This window comes from Monodelphis domestica, chromosome 1, assembly GCF_027887165.1.
Source record: "Monodelphis domestica isolate mMonDom1 chromosome 1, mMonDom1.pri, whole genome shotgun sequence".
NCBI classification, from domain to species: Eukaryota; Metazoa; Chordata; class Mammalia; order Didelphimorphia; family Didelphidae; genus Monodelphis; species Monodelphis domestica.
Window position 1 is genome coordinate 331,993,423 of NC_077227.1, and position 21,422 is coordinate 332,014,844.

The window sequence follows — 21,422 nt, forward strand, 5'->3', positions numbered from 1 at the left end:
TCAGTTCAAATCCTGATCTCCACCCTTAGTGTTAGTACGAATTATTTTGTATTTACTTTGTACATATTTTGTATGTACTAGTTTACGTACATATTGTTTCCTCTTGTGAATCTTAAAAACTACTCAGACTGTACTTTAGAAGATTTTATTTAGCTATTTCCTTATTGTAACAATGGAGATACTTGGTCTAACAAGAATTAGGAATGTATTTGGAACTTTAAAATTACTCCACCCATACTTAGACATACTTTAGGGGAAGATAAAGTTGTAAACTCCTGACTGAACAATGAAGGTACTTAACTCATACCTTATAGTGAAAGCTAGAACCTTAAGCTAGGTCTATTTTTAGATTTAATACAAAAAGGTGTTAAGTACCTTTAAAGGTTGAATTAATCACAAAAAGGTCAAGTAACTCACAAAAGGCAAGCTTAACAAAGAAGTGTGAAGTACCTCAGAAGATGTAATATAACCAGAGAAGGTGAGAACTAAAGTGTGGTGATAACTAAGAATGGGCAGTCCTGGAAAAAAGCGTCTACTGTGATTGGTAGATGTAAAATTTTAGGGGAGGTGACAAAAAAGAAAATTCTCTTTAAAAGAAGGCTAAAAGTCAGTTCCAGGGAGATTCTGAACTCATTTCAAGAGATTGAGTTTAGTGGAGGACGGGAACCCAGCTTGGAGACGGTCTCGTGGTGAGTGATAAGACTGACTCCCTTACCCTTTGGCTCAGGGAGGCCACTTTGGCCAAGAACTTTAACTACTGCCTGGCTCAGCCTGAGCCAGAGCAGTTTAAATTAATTCTCTCTCTCTCTCTCTCTCTCTCTCTCTCTCTCTCTCTCTCTCTCTCTCTCTCTCTCTCTCTCTCTCTCTCTCTCCTTTCCTTAATTCCTTCTCTCTACGTTAAATAAATCTCCATAATTCCCAGCTGACTTGGGTATTTTATTATTTGGGAATCATCCCTGCTGACGAATTATTTAGATTTAAGTCAAAATACTAAAATTATCCTTACACTCTATTAGAATGTAAGCATCTTGAGTGGGGAGAATGTTTAATTTTTTGTCTTTACATCCCAAGCACCTAGCATAGTACATGGCATAAAACATACATTCAATAAGTGCTTGTTGAATTATTGATTGCCCCCCAAATAATTATACTGAGAATCATTCTGATCAGTCCTACCTATAGCACTCATATTTTCAACAAGTCTTTTAAAACAGGCTCTCCTATCTATTCAAAAGCCTTATAAAAACTTGAACCACATTAAAACATTTTGATGAGTGTTCAGAAGAGCAAAAATAAATTTTTAAAGTTTCATTTTTTAAAATTAAATAAGCTCTTAAGATAAAACTGAACTATTCTTCCCTTTTCATTTTTGTAAACCATTAAGTCCCAGTTTTTTAGAATGTGCATACTTGCATTCATTTAAGGTTTATAGCAGGCACTTAGTAAATACTTGCACCATAAATCTAAGCCATTTATGATGAGCTTCTTCCTCCTTTCTTGTTACGTTCATAGATATGGAAAAAGAGATTTGCATTGGACTTTTAAGGGTGATTTTTAATTACATGGATGACCTCAATTTTTAGACTATTAGAGGTGAAAAAGACCTTAGAATCATAGAATGATAAAATATCAGGGCTAGAATGTACTCATCAAATTTAAACCGTTAATTCTCAGATAAGGTAACTAGGCCCCAAAGAGATGAAGTGATTTGCCCAAGGTCACACAGGCAGAGATTAGAATCCAAGTTTTATAGTTCTAAGGCCATGGGTCTTCCTATGGAAATAGTCTAACTTTATAACTGATGTCAAAAGTATGATTATAAAAATATCTTTATATTCATTTTTTCAGTGAGTGATGCCTTTTTCTCTAGTGAGTTACCTATTTATTACAAGAAGAAAATTGTTGATTTCAAAAAAGTCAGAAATGAAAATTGAAAGCAGGTTCAAAGGAACAAATATGAATTTACCAGCCTTGCTATAGCGTCAGTGATCACATCCTTTATTTTAATATGGTGTAATTTGTAGTGCTTGCATACTTCTTCTGCAACAGATGACTTCCCCACAGCAGGAGGACCAAGAATACAAATCTTAATTGGCTAAAAAAAAGAATATAAAAATGAAGAGTTCAGGATGACAGACTTAGATTTGGAAAGTACTTCATAGGTCTAATTCAACCTTCTGTTATAGAGGAGAAAACTGCAGCTTAGCAGTGATTTGTTCTTGTCCAAAAGTGGTAAACAGAAAAAAGTATGCTTTGGGTTAACATTCTAATTACCAAATCACTCTTTTCACTGCATTGTTGGTAACAATTCATTCAGGGATCAGCCATATTGATATTTCATCTTCTAAGGTCTTACAAGAACAAGTACTGTACATATCAATATTTCTTTTAAAATTAGAAATCTCCCCAAAGTGAATTTTATAATAGCCTGAATTGAGTCCTAGGAATATATATGTGCAGATTCCATGTTCCTGGATCATTGTGTGCTTAACTCTGAAACAAGTTCACACAGAGCCATTTATAGTTTACAAAGCACTCTTTTTACAATCACCCTGTAAGGTAAATCATAGAAGTACAAAAGGGTTGGTTTACTTTAACCTGGCCCCCAAACTGGTAAATAACAGAATATGTCATTCTAATTCAATTCTTAATTGAAAATTGACATTCCTGATATAATATTAAGAAAGTAGAAGAGCTTCTTGTAGATTTTTCTAGAAATAAAATAATGAATATTTCACTTCAAGTCACTTAGAAATTTGAAAACTATTCTTTCCTAAACAATTTATACTGATCTCCAATTCTTTGGAGCTTTTATTTGACTTTTTTTAAAAAACAAATGCTAGTAATAATTTGGGGGAGATAAGAATACTCCAGATTTTAATGATGCATACAACAGTATTTACATTTGTTTCAAAGACTGAAAAGATAAAAAAATTCTTGACTCATTAAACATGAGTTCTAATTTCTTGCTTCAAATCCAGAATTTATGGAAAGAATTTGGCCTTTAATCAAATCTTTTAATTTAGCACATTTAGTTGTTATTAGAACTTTAAAATGTACTCTATATTTAGAAAGTAATTATTTTCTCTATTAAAATACCATTTTAGAAGTTTTCAGAAGATATATATATATACACACTAAGAATAATTTGACTTAAAGAATTTAATAATTTCTATAAGGATCTAAGAGGTTTTTAAAGATATTTTTAATTAAAAAATCAAATTGAGAGAAGCAATGACAGTGTCTCTTATGGCACATAGCAGGAACTAAATAAATGTGTTCCTTTAGTTATAAAATTAAATTAGTAAAAAAAATAAAGTTTTTTCAGAAGCAACTCATCTGAATATCTTAAAAAGCCATATTGTTTATTTTAGCTAAAAATACTGATTTTTTCCCAAAAGTTTCTCTAATTGATAACCCTTTGTTTAAATTATTTCACTAAAAATAATTTTTTACTTGAAAACAATTAGGACACAATGACAAATTCAAACAAATGAAAAAATATTTATAATTAGCATATAAATTTAAAATGTTTTCATAAATATATTGTTTTAGGACTAAAATTATTCAAATGTTGCCAGTATATATATATATATATGCTACCTAAATCTTAAGTGTTCTAAGGAATTAAAGTTGTTTTAACAAAAGGTAACTATATTTTGTGATGCAAATTCTAAAAATTTATAGATAAGACTCACCCTTGGTTGATAGTTAAAAGCATGTTTATTTAACATTAAGAAAATTATCTGAGTGATAAATCATTCCCTACATTACTGGCATGTCTAAAGAATACATAAATATGGCAGTTGAAGCCCCTAGAAATTAGGTTCCTAATTTGCATATTTAGTTCTTTACTGTTACACAAAAGGAATTATGATTTCTTCAAGAAAAGCATTTATTAATTCATATCTAAAGGAATCTTCTAGGGGAAATGGTTGATTCACAAATGATCTTTATATTTTTTTATTTAGAGTAGTTCACACAAAACAATGACAATATACTGGTATGATGTTTTCTATTTTCAAAGGGCTTTCATCATGTCATGTTTGGTGAGGGAATTTTCAAAAGGCTAGAATGAAAGCCAGGTGTCAATATTACAATCATCAAATTCTGGTGAATTTTTAAAATTGTCCCTTTCCAGCCCTCAGTAATTAATACACAGGCTAAAAAAATGCCAGTTTTTTCCAACTCACACTAAGCTCTTAAGCAGAGAAAACCTAGGTCGAATAGTCTAAGCTAATGAAAAATCACTTCAATTTGTGTCAGACATGATGGCTATTAGTAATTCTTATTTTTTAAATCCCTATTCTTGTTACAGTTTAAATTTTCAAATATATAGGCATCCCTTTATTGTTAAGATCAAGAAACAAAAAATCTTTATCTTAGTACTTTAAATTTTAAATCATTTACTTTTTTTTCCAAGTCAAAAGTTGAAACAACATTCAGGAAATAATTACCAATAATCCTCTACTTTGCTTGTATTCTTTGAGGATAATCGCTATACTTTCCACAAATCCTGCTTGGGCAACCCACCTAATGTTAAAATTTTCTTTCACAAATAAAGCTTCCATTCTCAAGTTGACTAACAAATGGTCAAGCTGTCCTTGCTAAAAGACAAAGAATAAGTGAATAATTAATGAGCAAATAATTAAAAGGTTCCATCTAAGTTGGTAAATCCTAATTATTTGATTGTCATAGTTCTTTAATAATAGCTTACATTAATATAAATAAATACACTTTCTTACAACATTACAATCTTATGTTGAAGTAGTTAATAGAAGAAAAAACAAAATTATTAAATATGAAAAACAACAAATCAGTATTTATTATAATTATTATACTATATTTCTGAAAGTTACATATATATTTACTGTTCTATTCATAAAGACTAAATACAATAATATTTAATATAACAAAGCCCTAGAGCTCATTCTAAAACCTAGCTAAATTATAGAAGTAGTCCAGTGGGGAAATAAAATATAAACATAGATAACAATAGTGAACAACATTTTCTAAGTGCATTAAAATTAGAAAATAAACTCTCACATGAAATTTGAAGAGGAAGATCATTACCAACTTCAGAGTGTAAAAGAAGAGTGAAAATTGGATTTGGCTATCTCCTGATTGTAACAATGAAGGTACTTAGCTCTTCCTTAATAGTGAAGATAAAATTGTAATCCCTGGTCTATTTTTAGATTTTAATCCCCAAAGTGTTAATTCAATATTTAAAATAGATCTACCCATTTTAACTACAAAAAGGTGTTAACTAACTACAAAAAAGTGAACTAACCACAGAAGGCGTTAACTAACCACAAAAGGTATAACTAACTAAAAAAGGTGTGAACACCCATTTCATACATTGAGTGGGCAGTCCTGGAGAGGAGCGTCTGCTGTGATTGGTAGACATTAAAATTTAGGGTAGGTGACACAAGATAAAAAGGTCTTTAAATAGAGGAAACAGAGGCACACAAGGATGGATCATTCATTCAATCAGTCACTCAGTGTTGGACTGGAAGACAGACACTCAGATTTGGAGTGAAGATACTTAGCTGTGGAACTGGATCCCTGGAAGAGCTTATTCAGGAGACCTCAGGCTGCTTTCCTTTTAGAAGGTCACCATGGTGAATGTAAAAGTTGACTTAGTTCCTTGCCCTTTCTGGAGGTGTGAACCTCCAATAAAGGCCCATCAACTTGAGACTCCTTTTTCCTGGTTAGGCCCTTAGAATTTCTAGCTGGCTCTGAGGAAGCCAGAGCACACACTCTCACTCTCTCTCTCTCTCTCTCTCTCTCTCTCTCTCTCTCTCTCTCTCTCTCTCTCTCTCTCTCTCTCCTCTCTCTCCCCCCCAATCTCTCTCTGTCTCTCTGTCTGTCTCTGTCTCTGTCTGTCTCTGTCTCTCTGTCTCTCTCTGTCTCTCTGTCTCTCTCTGTCTCTCTTTCTCCTCTCTCTCCTCTCTTTCCCCCCTGTTCCTGGGGGTTTTCTATGGATTGGATACTTTGCAGTTGATAGTTTCAGTAATCCTCAAATTCACAGGGGAGATTCACCTCCCTACACCCCCTTGTCATTTTGGCCTGTCTAGTTTCTGCAACATACCCAATATGGTATTTGTCCACCCTATGCTCAGTGTGGGTATGGGGAACTCCAGAGGTGTGACCAAAGGAATCTAAATGGATGATTATACTGGGAGGGGAAGGAACTTTAATGAGATCTGGAGGTGAATTTTAAGCCTTTTCAGACTCCATTGTTTTATTGCTGTTAATTTTTTAGCTTTGTACCCCTCCAAATAGTGAACAAGTCTTTGTAACATGGCTATTGGAATTGGAGAAAAGGACTCTTGAATTCAGTGCCTCTATCCTGTCACATATATTATGTTTGCTGAGTATTTGTTTTAAGATTTAATTTTGTTTTGTTAAATTCACATACTAATCTAATCTAATCTAATCTAATATCTTCTGTTACACTGAATGATTCTAAGTTACTGTGTTTTGGCCATTAGCTATATATTCTGTTACATTATCTTTATTTGTACCTCCCTTATGACTGTACTAGAGAACATACTGTTACAAAAGTCCATAAACAACTTGCACAAACCCTTTTTGAGTGGCAAAATCATAGGTCCTTTTGGATGCTGGTTTGTCACCAGATCCACTGAGGTCACATGTTGCCTTTTGTGCCTTTTTGTCTTTCTTAATTTTCACATAGATGATGATGGATGAACTCCACCAAACTGATTATAACCTGTATACACCATTTGGAGAATTTAATAAGTTAAATGTTTCAATTGATTTTAAGGGGTCTTCATAAATGATTTTTAGATATCTAGTAGTATCCTTACCTCTGACTGATCATTTGCCTGCCTCTGAGTTGTTTGTAACAAGAGGTAAGGGTTCATTTGTAGTGGAAATGAAGTGTGATAGCACTGTTGTATTCCCCATCTCTGCATTTATTAAAAATGTAATGGATGAGACATCTGAAGTGATTTTTACTATTTAGTCCTTGGCTCATTGAAATGGATGGGACATATTGGAGATAGGTCTTTTATATTGTTACAGTCTCATACCAAAGGGAGGGAGGTCCCTGAAAAGGGGCTTAGTCACCCTTCCATGGGTTATAATCTCATCTGGGAGGTTGGAAAGATTTTCCTGGGGAGTCTAGTAACTTCTGAATGAGTTTTTATATTTGTAACTATTCAGTTTACTCTACCCTTCCACCAGAATGATCTAAATTCTTGGTGATATTTTTAGACCCAAAATGTTTTCATCAGCAATACAGAGGTTTGTGTTTTTTCTGGACTCCTCTGCCACATGTTGGAATGATGGCAATAATAGACTTTGTTAAAAATATCTACACCAAGGTTGAAAGATTTGCTACATAATTGTGACAAGTATCCATGAGTTCGTAGATTTCTAAATGTCACACAGTAAGTAGATATATAGAGACTCATGTGAATCCTAAATGATAATGAGTTTGTTTGCTATTGTCATTAACTGGGACATTATGATTTTGGGGATTTTGGTATTTCTTTGAATGTGCATTACCTGTTGTACTACTGTTTTATAAAGCTGTTACTTCCACTTGTTATTTGCACTCACACTGTGAATCATGGACAAGTTAAAAAGGAAATGATCTCATTTTTTGGTGAGAAACCTTTGTATTCTACCTCTCCTTGGAAGACATAGTGTGTCACTGATTGTAAGCTACATATTTTTGATTTTTAAAACATTTTTAAATTATTCTTTTCCTTGTATGTGCAATACTGTATTTGAGTTTTTTCCTCTCATTTTTTTGTACTTGAACCACATGTTACCAGTATTAGGATTTTTTTGATATTGCAGTAGGGTAAGTTTAAAATGTCCATTAGTTCCATTAGCCCAAATGCCAATGCACAGTCAAAGGCTTTAGACTATAGAAACAGTACCATTGATTATTTTAAAATTATGGGACTTTGCTTAATGATTGTGTCTGATTCCAGGAGAAGGGAACACAAAAAGAGCCACTGCACAGTTCTAAGGAAGCACAAACTTAATCTGCATAGTGCCAGTCGAGCACATGGTCAAAAAGATCAACCAATCCCAGTGAGATTGATGAGATTCTGCACCAAGACAAGAGGCCTTGAACTTGCTTGAGGTTTGAGGTCGCAGCTGTTTGACATATGTTAGATGCATGACTTCCCATCCCACATTCTACCAAGCACCTCACTTTGGCTGCCATATTGGTTCCCCTTTCCCTGAGAGAAAAGGTAAAATCAGTCCAGGGTATGCTATTTCCCATTTGCTGCTAAAATCTAGTCCCTTTCTTTTCTTTCATAGTGTGGCAAATTTTCTGTAGTATTGGCTGCTGATTGGGTAAGTGCATAATTGCTACTACAGGCTTATGGGACATAAATCACTTTAATTGGGCCCTGATTCAAGGACTTATAGGTTTATTTTTTCCTTAACTTAGAATTTTTATACATGAGGTTTCAATATTTTATATTTCATCCAGAACTTATTTTTTTTCTCTTTTATTTAGATTTTTTGATGTTTTTGATTTTCTTATGTCAATTGATTTATACCTTATAATTCATCCATGCATTCCTGAGTGATCTGTGTGTTTGTCAACATCCTCCTCAGGGGAGAATGTATTATTATCCTATAGTGCAAAGTTAAAATTCTTTGAGAGTAATTTTACAATAAGGAACTTGCTGCCTCCCCGAATCCGGAAAGTGAACTGTTTGGAGAAGGCGCCATGAAGATACCTATATAGACCACATGTTGCATCAACAGATCCAGAGTGAACTTTGGCATGTGGTGATTTGAACTGTGGGAGGTTGAACGCATTTTTTTTTTCAAATTTACGCTCTTATACCAAAGCAGAATGCCCCCAAATTGGTTTTTGTCAATGTAATCATTGGTTTTTGTTCTTTTTCTCTTCTATATCCCTTTTGTCCCTCAAATTATTGTAATTTTCCTTTAGAAACTGCAATATTGTATACACCTTTAGTTAAAAATCTTTCAAGTTGGTTATAAGTACTGATCCATTGGAGTGACTAGTCTCCCAAAGGATCACAGGGTAAAATGTATAAATAGAATTTTGTACCCTTGGACTTCATCTCCCAGAATCCCTTTCCCTTCATCCCCACATTATGTGCTTATATTGTATCAATAAAGTTGTGTGTAACTCTGCCCCCAACCCCCAAGTGCATGGTTGGGGAACTCCTCTTTGCTAAGGCTATCACTTTCCTCTACTTCAAGTCATTATTAATAAATCTTATAAAGCTATAATACTTGGAGTATTGGATATTAATTTTTAATCTTACATTTCATTGATACTATATCAATTTGGCCAGTTACTATTGATCTAAAGTACGCAGTTACCTATCAGCTGGTATTGGTTGTGATTCTGTTAAAGCAGTTAGGGCCTAGTTGAAGGTTTGATAGATGGAGCTTGACTGGAAACAGCTAATAACAAAACCCTTTTTATTTATATTGTTGAAAGGAGCAAGGAAAGGAAAGGAAAGGATAAATATAGGATTGAGATAAATTCACTAATCTAAGAAGTCTAAACTATATCCCAGTACCCAAATCTGTCTTGCAAGAGACTTCTTTGTGCTTGATTTCTCAAGTCTGACTTAAACTCCTTAAGTAACTAAATATTTAATATCTGATCTTACTAAATTATGCTTTTAATTATCTTCTTATAAATATTAGAAATCCATTGTCTCCTTCTTCTTTGTCTCCATTTAGAGATCAGTTCCCAGCAGTTAGCTCTCTCAGGCCCTATTGGCCTGCTCCTTCTCTGTAGAGTCAAAGAGAAAGCTCAGTCAGTCAATCCTTACAGATGATCTCCTCCACAAACTTTTTCTGAATTTCCAATTGTCTTCCAAAACCAACTGTCATCAACTCTTCCAGGATTTTCAGAGGAAAGATACAGCCATCCATCCCTTTTAGTCTCAGACCCTCCAGGAGGGTGTCCATTATTTTTCCACAGACCCCCTAGCCTCTTGGGAATTCTCTTAAGGACCCTCCAGGAAGATTATTTATGTCTTTTTAAGGTAACCCTTCAACACTCTCTCTCTATCCTACTCTTACTTATCAAGAATCCCTAACTAATCCAAGTTACTCAATAACTCTAATACAAGGGAACCTGGCTGCATTTCCAAGGCAGAAAAGGATGCTTATGATTACTCATAGACCAGAGCACAGGTTGGGAGAGTATTAAACATACCTCTCCTTATGTCATTCCACCTTGGAAAAACTGAAAGAACCTGAAACTTAGAACAGTGCTCCCTCCACCATATTTACAGGGCTTCCTTGTAATAGTTTTTGTTTAAGTTAAAAGAAAATAAGGCAAGAAAATGAGCAAACAACAACAAAAGAAACAACATAGAAAGTTATTTTGGTGATAGGGAAGATCAGAACACAAACCAAAATCAGAAGAGGACAACAAAGTCAATATGACTGCATACAAAACCTCCAAGAAAAATATGAATTGCTCTCAAATTCAAAAGAAATTAGCAGAGGAACTGAAAAAGGATTAAAAAATCAAATAAGTAGGAGAAAAATCAGGAGACAAGAGTACAGAAAAATCATGAAAAAAGAATCAACAGCTTGGTAAAGGAAGCACAAAAAATAATGAAGAAATTAATATTTTCAAAACTATAATAGGTCAATAGGTAAAAGAAGAACCAAAATACACCAAAGAGAAGAAAAAGCAGAATTAGCTAAATAAAAAAAATACAAAAATGCATTCAAGAGAACTGTTTAAAAGATGGAATTGGCTCATATGGAAAAAAGAGTTACAAAAGCTCACTCAAGAAAATTGTGTCTTAAAAATTAGAATTTGGCCAACTGGAAGCTAATGACCCCATGAAACATCAAGAAACAAACAAAGTCAAAAGAATGAAAAAAAGTGAAATAGCTCATTGGAAAAAACAATTGATATGGAAAATAAATCCAGAAGACATGATCTCAGAATTATTGGACTCCCTGAAAGCCATGATCATCTTTCAAGAAATTATCAAGAATAACTGCCCTGATAATCTAAAACCAGTGGGTAAAATGGAAGTTGAAAGAATCCTCTGAACACCTCTTGAAAGAGAGCCCCAAAAGATAATTACCAGGAATATTATAGCCAAATTTCATAATTCTTAGATCAAGGAAAAAATATTGGAAGTAGCTAAAAAAGAAACAATTCAAATGTCATGGAGCCTCAATCAGTATAACACAAGACTTGGAAGCTTCTACATGATCTGAGGGCCTGGAATATAATATTCCAGAAGGTCAAAGGAACTAGGGCTTCAACGAAGAATCCCTTACCAAGTAAAATTGTGCATAAACCTTCAGGAGGAAAAAAAATGGTTATTCAGTGAAAAAGAGGACTTTCAAAATTTCTTGAATGGAAAATTTGACTCTCAAATACAGGACTCAAAAGAAGTATAAAAAGGTAAACAGGAATGAGAAATCAAAAGACACTGACTAAGGTTAAATTGTGTATATCCCTACATGGGGAGTTGATTCTTATAATTCTTAAGAACTTATTAGGGTAGTTAGAAGGAGTATGCATAGACAGAAGGGTATGAGTTGAATATGATGGGTTGATATCTAAAAAAAAATTAAAGCATGAGAAAGAGAAATTTATTGGGAGAGAGAGGATACTGGAAATAGAATGGGGTAAATTATTGCATATAAGAGAAGCAAGAAAGAGCTTTTACAGAGGAGGGGGAGATGGAGGAAGTGTGGAGGAGAGCACTTTAACCTTACTCTAATTGAAATTGGTTCGATGAGGGAAGAACATACATAGTCAATTGTACATAGAAATCCATCTTACCCTACTAGAAAAAAGGGGATAAGAGAAGGGGAGTGGAGCTGATAGAAATAAGGGCAAATTGGGGGAGGTGGAAGTTGGGAAACTAAATAGGGGGAAATAAAATGGAGAGTAATATTTAATAGTCATAATGGTGCAATTTTCTTTTTACAATGTCTCTCTAATAAAGATCTCATTTTTCAAATACATAGAGAAATGAGTAAAATGTAAAAGAAAACAAGTCATTTCCCAATTATAAAAGGTAAAAAGATATAAAGCGGTATTCTTAGACAAAGTCATTAAAATTATCTATAGTCATGCAAAAAAAATGCTCTAAATCACTATTAGAAGAAATGCAAATGAAAATAACTCTGAGGTACCACCAGGTACCTTTCAGAGTAGCTATTATAGCAGAAAAGGAAAATGACAAATCTTGGAAGGGATGTGGGAAAGTTGAGACACTTAATACATTGTTGGGGGAGTTGTGAACTAATTTAACCATTCTGGAGAGCAATTTGGACCTATGCCCAAAGGACTATATGAGTACACACCCTTTGACTCAGCAATATCAATAATATAGGTTTGTATTCCAAAAAGGTAAAAAAGGGAAGAACCTATATGAACAAAAATATTTAAAGCTTCTATTTTTGAGGGGGAAAAATTGGAAAGTGAGGGGAGACCCATCAATTGAGGAATGGTTGAAAAAGTTATAGTATATGATTGTGATGGAATACTATTGTGCTATAAGAAATGATGAGCAGGATGATCTCAGAAAAACCTGGACTTACCTGAATTGAAGCAGAGTGAAGTAATAAGAACCAGAAGAACATTCTACACAGTGACAGGAATACTTTACAATGACTTGGCTATTCTCAACCATATAATGGCCCAATACAATCTCAAAGGACTCATGATAAAAATGCCATGTGCTTCCAGAGAAAGAACTGATGGAATCTGAATCTAGACCAAAATAAATGTTTTCATCTTCTTTCTTAACTATCTTTTTTGCTTGAGTTTCCTTCCACAAAAGGATTTATATGGAAAAATATTTTATAAGATTGTACATGTAAAATCTATATGAGATTGCTTACTATTTCAGCAGAGGCTGAGGGGAGGGAGGACGGGAGTAAATTTGAGATTAAAAATTCTTTTTTAAAATGTTGTAAACTGTTTTTACATGTAATTGGGAAAAAATTAAATTTAAATCCCCTCATTTGTTGTTTTTCCTCCAATCTGCAATGGTACACAAACATTAAGCATTCACACCATGAACCCTTTCTGCAGTACTTCCATTATTCCTATAGTCTCTACTAATTTTGATGACAACAGAACAAATTGTTAAACATTTTCTAAGGCTTTTATCCAGGCATCAAAACAGAGATGCATATATATGTTGAGAGAGTGGGGAGAGGAAAGAAAGGGACAAAGAGACCCAGACTTAGAGTGGGAAAATGGGACCAGAAGAGGAGAGGAAGGGAGAAGGGAAAGGTAAGAGACATAGGGATAATACAATGAGAAGAATGCCATCCTGGCAGCTCATCCTCTTATCTGAAAAATGCTGAACTTTACTGTGGTATTGCAATAGTAAAATCAAGTAGCTCGGTGTCTCAAATAGGGCAAGAACTGAATTTGCTAGTGTTTTTCTTTGGAATTCTTCATTTATATGCTCCTAGGTATTTTATATTGTATACAGTTATTTTGAATGGAATTTCTTTTTCTATCTCTTGGTGTTGAACTTTGTTAGTGGTAAATATAAATGCTGATGATTTGTGGGGGCTTCTTTTGTATCCTGCAATGTTGCTAATGTTTCTATCAGTTATTTAGTTGATTTCACTTGTGAATCCATCTAACCCTAGGCATTTTTTCTTAGGGAGTTCTTTGATGGCTTATTTAATTTCTTTTTCTGAGATGGGATTATTTAAGTATTCTATTTCCTCTTTTGTTATATGGGCAGTTTGTATTTTTGAAAATATTCACCTACTTCACTTAGATTATGAGATTTATTGGCATTTAATGCTGGGCAAAATAACTCCCAATAATTGCTTTAATTTCTTCCTCATATTGGTTGTGATTTTACCTTTTTCATTTTTGATACTGGCAATTTGGCTTTTTTTAAAATCAACTTGGCCAATGGTGTATCTATTCACAAAAGCAGCCCATTTTGTTTATTAGTTGAATAGTCTTTTTACTTTCAATTTATTTATCTCTCCTTTAATTTTTATGATTTCTAATTAGATGGTTAATTGGGGATCTTTAATTTATTCTTTTTCTAGTTTTTTTTAAGTTGCATGCCCAGTTAATTGATCTATTCTTTCTCCATTTTATTGATATAAGCATTTAGAGATATAAATTATTCCCTCAGTACAGCTTTGATTGCATCCCATAAATTTTGGTATATTGTTTCCTCATTTTCTTTATTGAAATTATGTATTGTTTTTATGATTTATTCTTTGATCCATTTATTCTTTAGGATGAAATATTTAGTTTCCAATTCATTTTTAGTTTTTCTTTCTGCTGCCCTTTGTTGACTATTATTTTTATTGCATTATGATTTGAAAAGGATGCCTTTATTCTGCTTTTCTACATTTGGTTGTATAGGATTTAAATTAATATCCAAATCACTAAGTATTATATTTTACAAAGTTTATTAATAATCACTAGAAGTAAAGGAATAAAAAAGTAATTATCTAACAAAATAAGACCACGTAACTAAATTCTCCTGCCTGTTTAAAAAAACCACTGGCAGTCACTGTGATTACAGGAAGAATAGCTCAAGAGTCAGGGCTACACCAAACTTATATCCTCCTTATGTTGGCACATAATGTGAGAAGGAAAGTAGGGTGCTGGGAATTGTAGTTTTTAGGGTAACAGATTCTAATTACATAGTTATGAGGTTTTTGTACCTTTTTATATGGTCAGTTTTTGTGAAGTGCCACGTTCTGAGGAGAAAAAAGCATATTCCTTTCTGTTCCCATTCAGTTATCTCCAAAGATTTATCTAGCTTTATACTGAAAGCTCCTTGAAGGTAGGGACTGTCTTTCTTTTTTTTTTTAAATTCAATACCCAGCACTAAACACCAGTGCCTAGAGCATAGTTGCTATTTAATAAATGTTTATTAGATTTGATTGGATAATTTAGAACCCATTTAATTATAGATTTTTTTAAACCCTTACCTTCTGTCTTAGAAGCAATATTGTTTCTAAGGCAGAAGAGTGGTAAGGGCTAGGCAATGGGGATCAAGTGACTTGCCCAGGGTCACACAGCTAGAAAGTATCTGAGGCCAGATTTGAACCTCGTCTCTGGCTCTCAATCCACTGAGCCACCCAGATGCCCCCAATTATTTTTGAAATAGACATTAAAGATACTTAATATTTAGTTTATTTAATCATCTTATTTTAAAAAATAAGGAAATTAGTAACTTTATACTTACCGATAATTCTTTGCTTAAAAATGCATTTTCTTTTGCAAATTTTTGAACTTTCCCTGGACCAACATTTCTACTGATGCACTGTTGAAAAAAAAAGAGCAATATTTATATGTATATATAATTCCATATATCTGAGTAAATGGAAATATAATTGAAAATTTAAAAAGTATACCTGTAGGAGGTGCTTAGGAGTATGCTAAATGAAAAAGCTTATATGTTGGACAAAGCAGCTATGACCAAGGGAAGGAGTGTTGACAGTCTGAATCCCAGCATTCTTGTAAGTATATTATAGGTTTGGTGAATCTAGATCTTGATAATTCACAATTTTGATATTTGCCCACAGATAACATCCTAGTTTTTTAAAAAGTGTCACATAAGCATATTTAAGGAAGGAAACTGGTCATTTCTTAACCTGGCAGCTTCATTTATGCCCCTTTTCCCTTTCATATACATTCCTGACTTTGCTTCTACCTAGGTAAAAGCCAGTTTAAGATTCATCATCTGCAGAGGTAGATCATTTATATACAGATACTTACAAATTGATTAAATTTAGGTTTGTTTTAAGACAAAGAAAACCTTACAGACTGGTTCCAGTATCTACCACTGTCTTCCCTCATCCCCCCCTCCACTTTCCTCCTGGAGCTGCCCTCCTATTCTTAAAATCAGTATGGTAAGAAACAACAATGAATATGCAAAAAAAAAGAATTCCTGGGCTTTCCTTAATTCTTGATAAAGTTGTAAACACTACTAATATATGTATGTAATTGCAGAATGTCTCGCATTAGGATAAACCCTGAACTGCAGACTCAAGACTATTCCATCTTATAGTAATTCTAGTCTTTGTTTTGCATATTTAATTTCTTAAGAAAAAATATTATAAAAATATTGACTCCTCTAAAGTCCTACTTTGTTGTTTGTCAACCTGAAGCATGTAGGTGGCCCAAAGTTCCTGAAGGCTATGCTTATGAAGCATTAAGTTCTCAAAGGTTCTACTAGGTTGGGAAGGCTTTAAGTAGATGACATTTTACTAAGGTCAGTGGAGAGGTTACAATCTGCACTAGTACAGGAAGTACCTACCTTGACAAAATTACAGGTTTTTACAATAAGTATTAAAATGTGACATTGAAGTATTTTACCTTTAATATATCTTCTTGTGTATGAGAAGCTTCATCCACTGCAAGTAAGTAGTGAACTTTTGGCACATGGTCTGCTATATTTTGTAAGACTCTGTAATTCAGTAATTGCAAAGATCACCCACAGAGAATATAAATGAAGAATTCCAAAGAAAAACACTAGCAAATTCAGTTCTTGCCCTATTTGAGACACCGAGCTACTTGATTTTACTATTGCAATACCACAGTAAAGTTCAGCATTTTTCAGATAAGAGGATGAGCTGCCAGGATGGCATTCTTCTCATTGTATTATCCCTATGTCTCTTACCTTTCCCTTCTCCCTTCCTCTCCTCTTCTGGTCCCATTTTCCCACTCTAAGTCTGGGTCTCTTTGTCCCTTTCTTTCCTCTCCCCACTCTCTCAACATATATATGCATCTCTGTTTTGATGCCTGGATAAGAGCCTTAGAAAATGTTTAACAATTTGTTCTGTTGTCATCAAAATTAGTAGAGACTATAGGGATAATGGAAGTACTGCAGAAAGGGTTCATGGTGTGAATGCTTAATGTTTGTGTACCATTGCTCTAGGTATCAATGCACATTTAAATACAAGGAGGGGAGAACTACCAACCCAGCTTTGTTCTACTTGCACATTTGGGATCAATGTGTAAGTCCAAAGTGGATGTGATTCTGGGCAAGATAAGAAGACCATAATGTAATTCAGCAGATAGGCAAATAAATATACTCACTTCACAGTGAACCTGACTGCTTTATTTCTTATAGCAATATAATATAATCTACAAAAACCCAGAGTTGCTTCTACATTTTTTCTAGCCAATCCATTTTCTGATGGGTTAAGGAGAAAGCAGAACATCTTGCCTCTACTGGAACAAGTACATAAAGACTACCTCAAAGAGAAAAAACAGAGCCTGGGGTGGGAGGCAAGATGGCGTATATAAAGGATTAAAATCAATCAATAGTCATATCAGGATTAGCAAGGCATAGGGAAAAGATGCTTTTCCATCTGGGCAGCTAGGTAGCAGAGGAGATAGCGCACTGGGCTTAGAATCAGGAAGACTATCTAAGTTCAAATCTGGCCTTTGACACAGACCCTAGCCAAGTCACTTAACCCTTTTTGCCTCTGTTTCTCATATAGAAAATGAGCTGGAGAAGGAAATGCCAAATTAGTCCAGTATTTTTGCCAAGAAAACCCCAATTGAGATCATAAAAAGTCAGACATGACTTAACAATTATCCCATCTGGAAATGTCAGGTCCCAGTTAGAAAAGCCTACTGAGATGACCCTAACCTTTACCTATTCCATGGAACTGGGCATAAATGCTTTGGCTCCATGAGGAAAGGCACTTGTTCAGGGTCTTTGGGAAACTGAATGTACAACCAGGGAATATTCCTTGGTCCTCATTTATCCTCATGAGTGGAATCAGTGCTGAAAAGAATTGGTAAATAATCTGGAAAGAACCACCTACTCTGGGAGCTAAATGGAAATAGAAAAAATAGCTTCTGGCCCCTTTTAAAGTAGCCCCCTTTTTAAGCCAATGCCACTTCTGCCTTGTAAAGGGCCCTGTCCCCTCAGTGACTCCTCTTCTAGCAACAAAAAAATACAAGCATATAACAGCAAGAACATGTGTTTGTCTAGGCAAGCCTAAGAATGGACCTTATGTTTCTGGCTGCCTCTTCTGTCCTGAGTCTTTCTGGGAGCCTAGGACACCAAATAGTAGTCCTAAGAAATTGATATTTCCAGCCTTGTTGGTACCACTTACTATCAAAAGGTCTGGGGGCTGGTTCCTCAGTAAGAGATAATTTCCACAAAAACTTATTGGAAGACAACTTCAAAATCAATATTGTGGGTTGCTCCAACAGTATAGATTAGAGATGAATATGAAATATTGATTTTGAAGTTGTCTTTACCATGTGTTAGAGTATAACAGGTGAGAGTTTTTTTTAACCCTTACCTTCTGTCTTAGAATCAATACTGTGCAGAACAGTAAGGACTAGGCAATGGGGATTACATGACTTTATCTGGGGGTAAACAGCTAGGAAGTGTCTAAAGTCAGATTTGAACCCAAGACTTTTGCCACCAGGCCTGGATCTCAATCCACTGAGCCTTTTTGCTGCTCCCCAATTTGTTCTTTCATCTTTTATCTATTTGTTAGTGTTAGTCTATGTCTTTTGTAAGGTAAGCATTTCTTTTGTGGTAGAGAAAATAGCTATCACATCCCTGATAGGTACTCTGTATATACCAGAAGGGAATGTATAAGGCTCATGCTTTTTCAGGGAGATCTCCCAAATTAGTAAACCTAATTTTGTTTAAGAGATTTCCTCTAGGTGTTGATGATGCCCTGGTATCAGGTTGTTGTGGTCTCCTTTCTCTTGGTCTTTTAATCTACTAGGGAGAATGTTTTTTCCATAATCCCAATTCTCAGGGACCTGTCTGTGAATTTGTCTCTACAGTGTGGCTCCCTTACAATCACCTTAATGACTTTTCCTCTCAGGCAAGATGGAAACTCCCCTTGGTGTGGCCCCCTTTCAGCTCCTTCTCAGAAATCTGTTAGGTTCAAAGTCAAGGAAACTTAAGAGAACATTATGTAAATATCTGTATGCCCAAAGGGAAACATTTCTGGTCCTCTAGTTTCCATGGTAATACTTTTGGAAAGAGGGCGACCAGAGTTATATTTTATTGTATATTCCCATAGTTTTTTGAAAGTCTACATATGAAATTTCTTGGTAGTGTCTGATTGAGTCAGGTTCAGTGTCCTTGCTGGAAGAGCATAACTGAGTGACAAGGTAATAACTCAAAAAAGGGGGTTCAATTCTCTGAGGCTGGAAAATTATAAATTGTGAAGAAGATTGAAGATTTACAAACCATTTTTTGTTTTTGTAGGCCCTCAAGGGCTGTGATTAAGCAGTGAAGCACTTAAGTTTCTCTTAAAAATTGCAGCACAATCTACTCATCGAACGCAATTTGGAAGAGACAAAAACTCAGGGCTTAGAAACAGTAGGAATGAAATAACTCAGAGAGGGTGTCTACTAATAATGCTTACCCTGCTAAATCAAGGACATGAATTGCTGGTACTATATTTGCACCATTACCAAACACTGGTAATGTAGGGACTTCACCCAACCATGCCATCTATAAAAAAATAAAAAATAAAAAGTAATGAGCATTTTTTATGCCAATTTCAGTTACTTGTTTATATGTACTAGAAAAATAGTAATTTTATTCTAAGAAGCAAGTGTTACATGATGACAACTGTTTTATTACCTGGACATTTAGAACAAATGCTTTGGTATCAGAGGGCTGCTCAATCTTTAATTTCTGAGAACTGGAAAGGAAGTTTAGAGGTCTCATCTAATCCAGTAATGATAAAACTCAAATAAAAATGGGTATCTGTGGGCTATATATTGACTTAAAAAATAACAAATTAACATTATCTGTCTTTTATTGTATTTTTAATTATTTGGTTAAACATTTCCCAATTATATTGTAATCTGTTTCTCACCAGAGTGGGGAATTCTGCAGGCTGTGAATCTGGCACTACTGATATAGTCCACCTCTTACCAAAACTATGTTTTATATGTTCCTTGTTAAAACATATTTATAGCTAGTATTTGCTTTCATTTTATGTTAGTACCATTTATTTCAAGGAGGTTAATGACGGTTTGTGTTAAGAAGTAGAGTAAAACCAGGATGTGAGCCTGGAAAAGGAGGTAAGTTTGACATGTGGAGGAGGCATATCTGAGGATAGTAACTGAACTCTTTCAGTCGCGTCCATACCAGTTCCATAGTGGTGGCATCCACAAAGTTAGTAAAAAAGAATCAGAGGAATATCTGTAGCATCTTCTTTATGGGAGATTTATAGAAATACATTGTCAAGAACTTCATAGGATAAGGAGGTATGTATGGGTTGTGATATATACAGTGGAGGGAAAATTCATACTAATAAGATTATAGATATATACATATCACAGCCAATAATTTTTGTATGTGCATTTTTCAATATATCTGTAACAAGCTGATACAGAAAAAAAGCCTTGCTGAATGCTGCTGTCCCTCTGCTTCTTTCATAAGATACAGACTAGATTTGGTCCGCAGTCAGTCCTGACCTGGTTCTTTCTACCCAGAAGCCAAGTGCTGTCTTATCTGGAGCTCAGGAGTGAATAAGGTAAAGTGAGGGCCAGGCTCAACCATCATTTACTATAGTAGAAAAAGTCCAACAGGCTCTGATACTCACTTGCTGTGAGATCCTAGGAAAGTCATAACCTTTCTGAGCCTTTCCTCCCATTTTTACAAAGGTAATACTGGCATTGACCATCTCAAAAAGTGGTTGTGAGGAAGGCATAGGGTAAATCCTAAACTCCTAAAGTATGTAACAATTGAATTCTCGAGAGGTAGTATTTTTTAATTTTGAGGTTAGTTTATTAATTGGCTGCTTAAGAAAATCTAACTAATCAGTAGACTATTTCCATGATCCAAACAGATGTCAAGGAGTGCAAGTAGGGCAAAAGAGAGTTGGACCAAAGGAGAGTTTAGCTGGGTAGGAGACAGGCAAGAGAAGAAGAGAGTGAGAGGAAAGAAAGTGGAAAGGAAAAGAAAGGAAAGATTATTATACATTACTTCAAATTTAGTCACAAAAGGTAGGAGATGGTTAGATGGTTAGCAGGGATAGAAAGATCAAGTTACAGTTTTCTGAGGATGGGGGAGGCTTCCTTTATCAATAGATGAACACTGTTTTGCAATTTATAATCTTAGTCAATAAACATTTATTATATACTGTGTACCATGTGCTACATTAAGCACTGGGTAAAAGAAAGGCAAAAAACAGTCCCTTCTTTCATGGAGCTCAAGCTATATACAGGATAAATTGGAAATAATCAACAAAGGGAAGGCACTATAATTTGAGGGACATTGGGAAAGGCTTCCTGTAGAAGGTGGGATTTTAGCTAGTCTGCTAGCTAAAGGAAGCTAGGGAAGCCACAGAGCAGATATGAGGAGAGAGCACTACAGGCATGGGGGATAACTGGTGAAAATGCTTGGAACTAAGAGCTAAAGAATGTCTTGTTCTAGGAACAACATAAAGGTCAT

General features: G+C 34.6%; 1 protein-coding gene across 2 annotated transcripts in view; it reads right to left on the reverse strand.

The window, feature by feature from the left end:
* AK7 (adenylate kinase 7) overlaps positions 1-21,422 on the reverse strand; it is a 147,452-nt gene that overhangs the window by 42,999 nt on the left and 83,031 nt on the right. For both annotated transcript variants that reach the window (XM_001375254.4, XM_056811307.1), the window contains 5 exons: positions 19,381-19,469; positions 16,346-16,436; positions 15,213-15,290; positions 4,458-4,607; positions 1,967-2,095 (listed from right to left, as the gene is read on the reverse strand). In XM_001375254.4, coding sequence (XP_001375291.1) covers positions 1,967-2,095; positions 4,458-4,607; positions 15,213-15,290; positions 16,346-16,436; positions 19,381-19,469 — 537 coding nt within the window. The remainder of the gene's footprint in view (positions 1-1,966; positions 2,096-4,457; positions 4,608-15,212; positions 15,291-16,345; positions 16,437-19,380; positions 19,470-21,422) is intronic.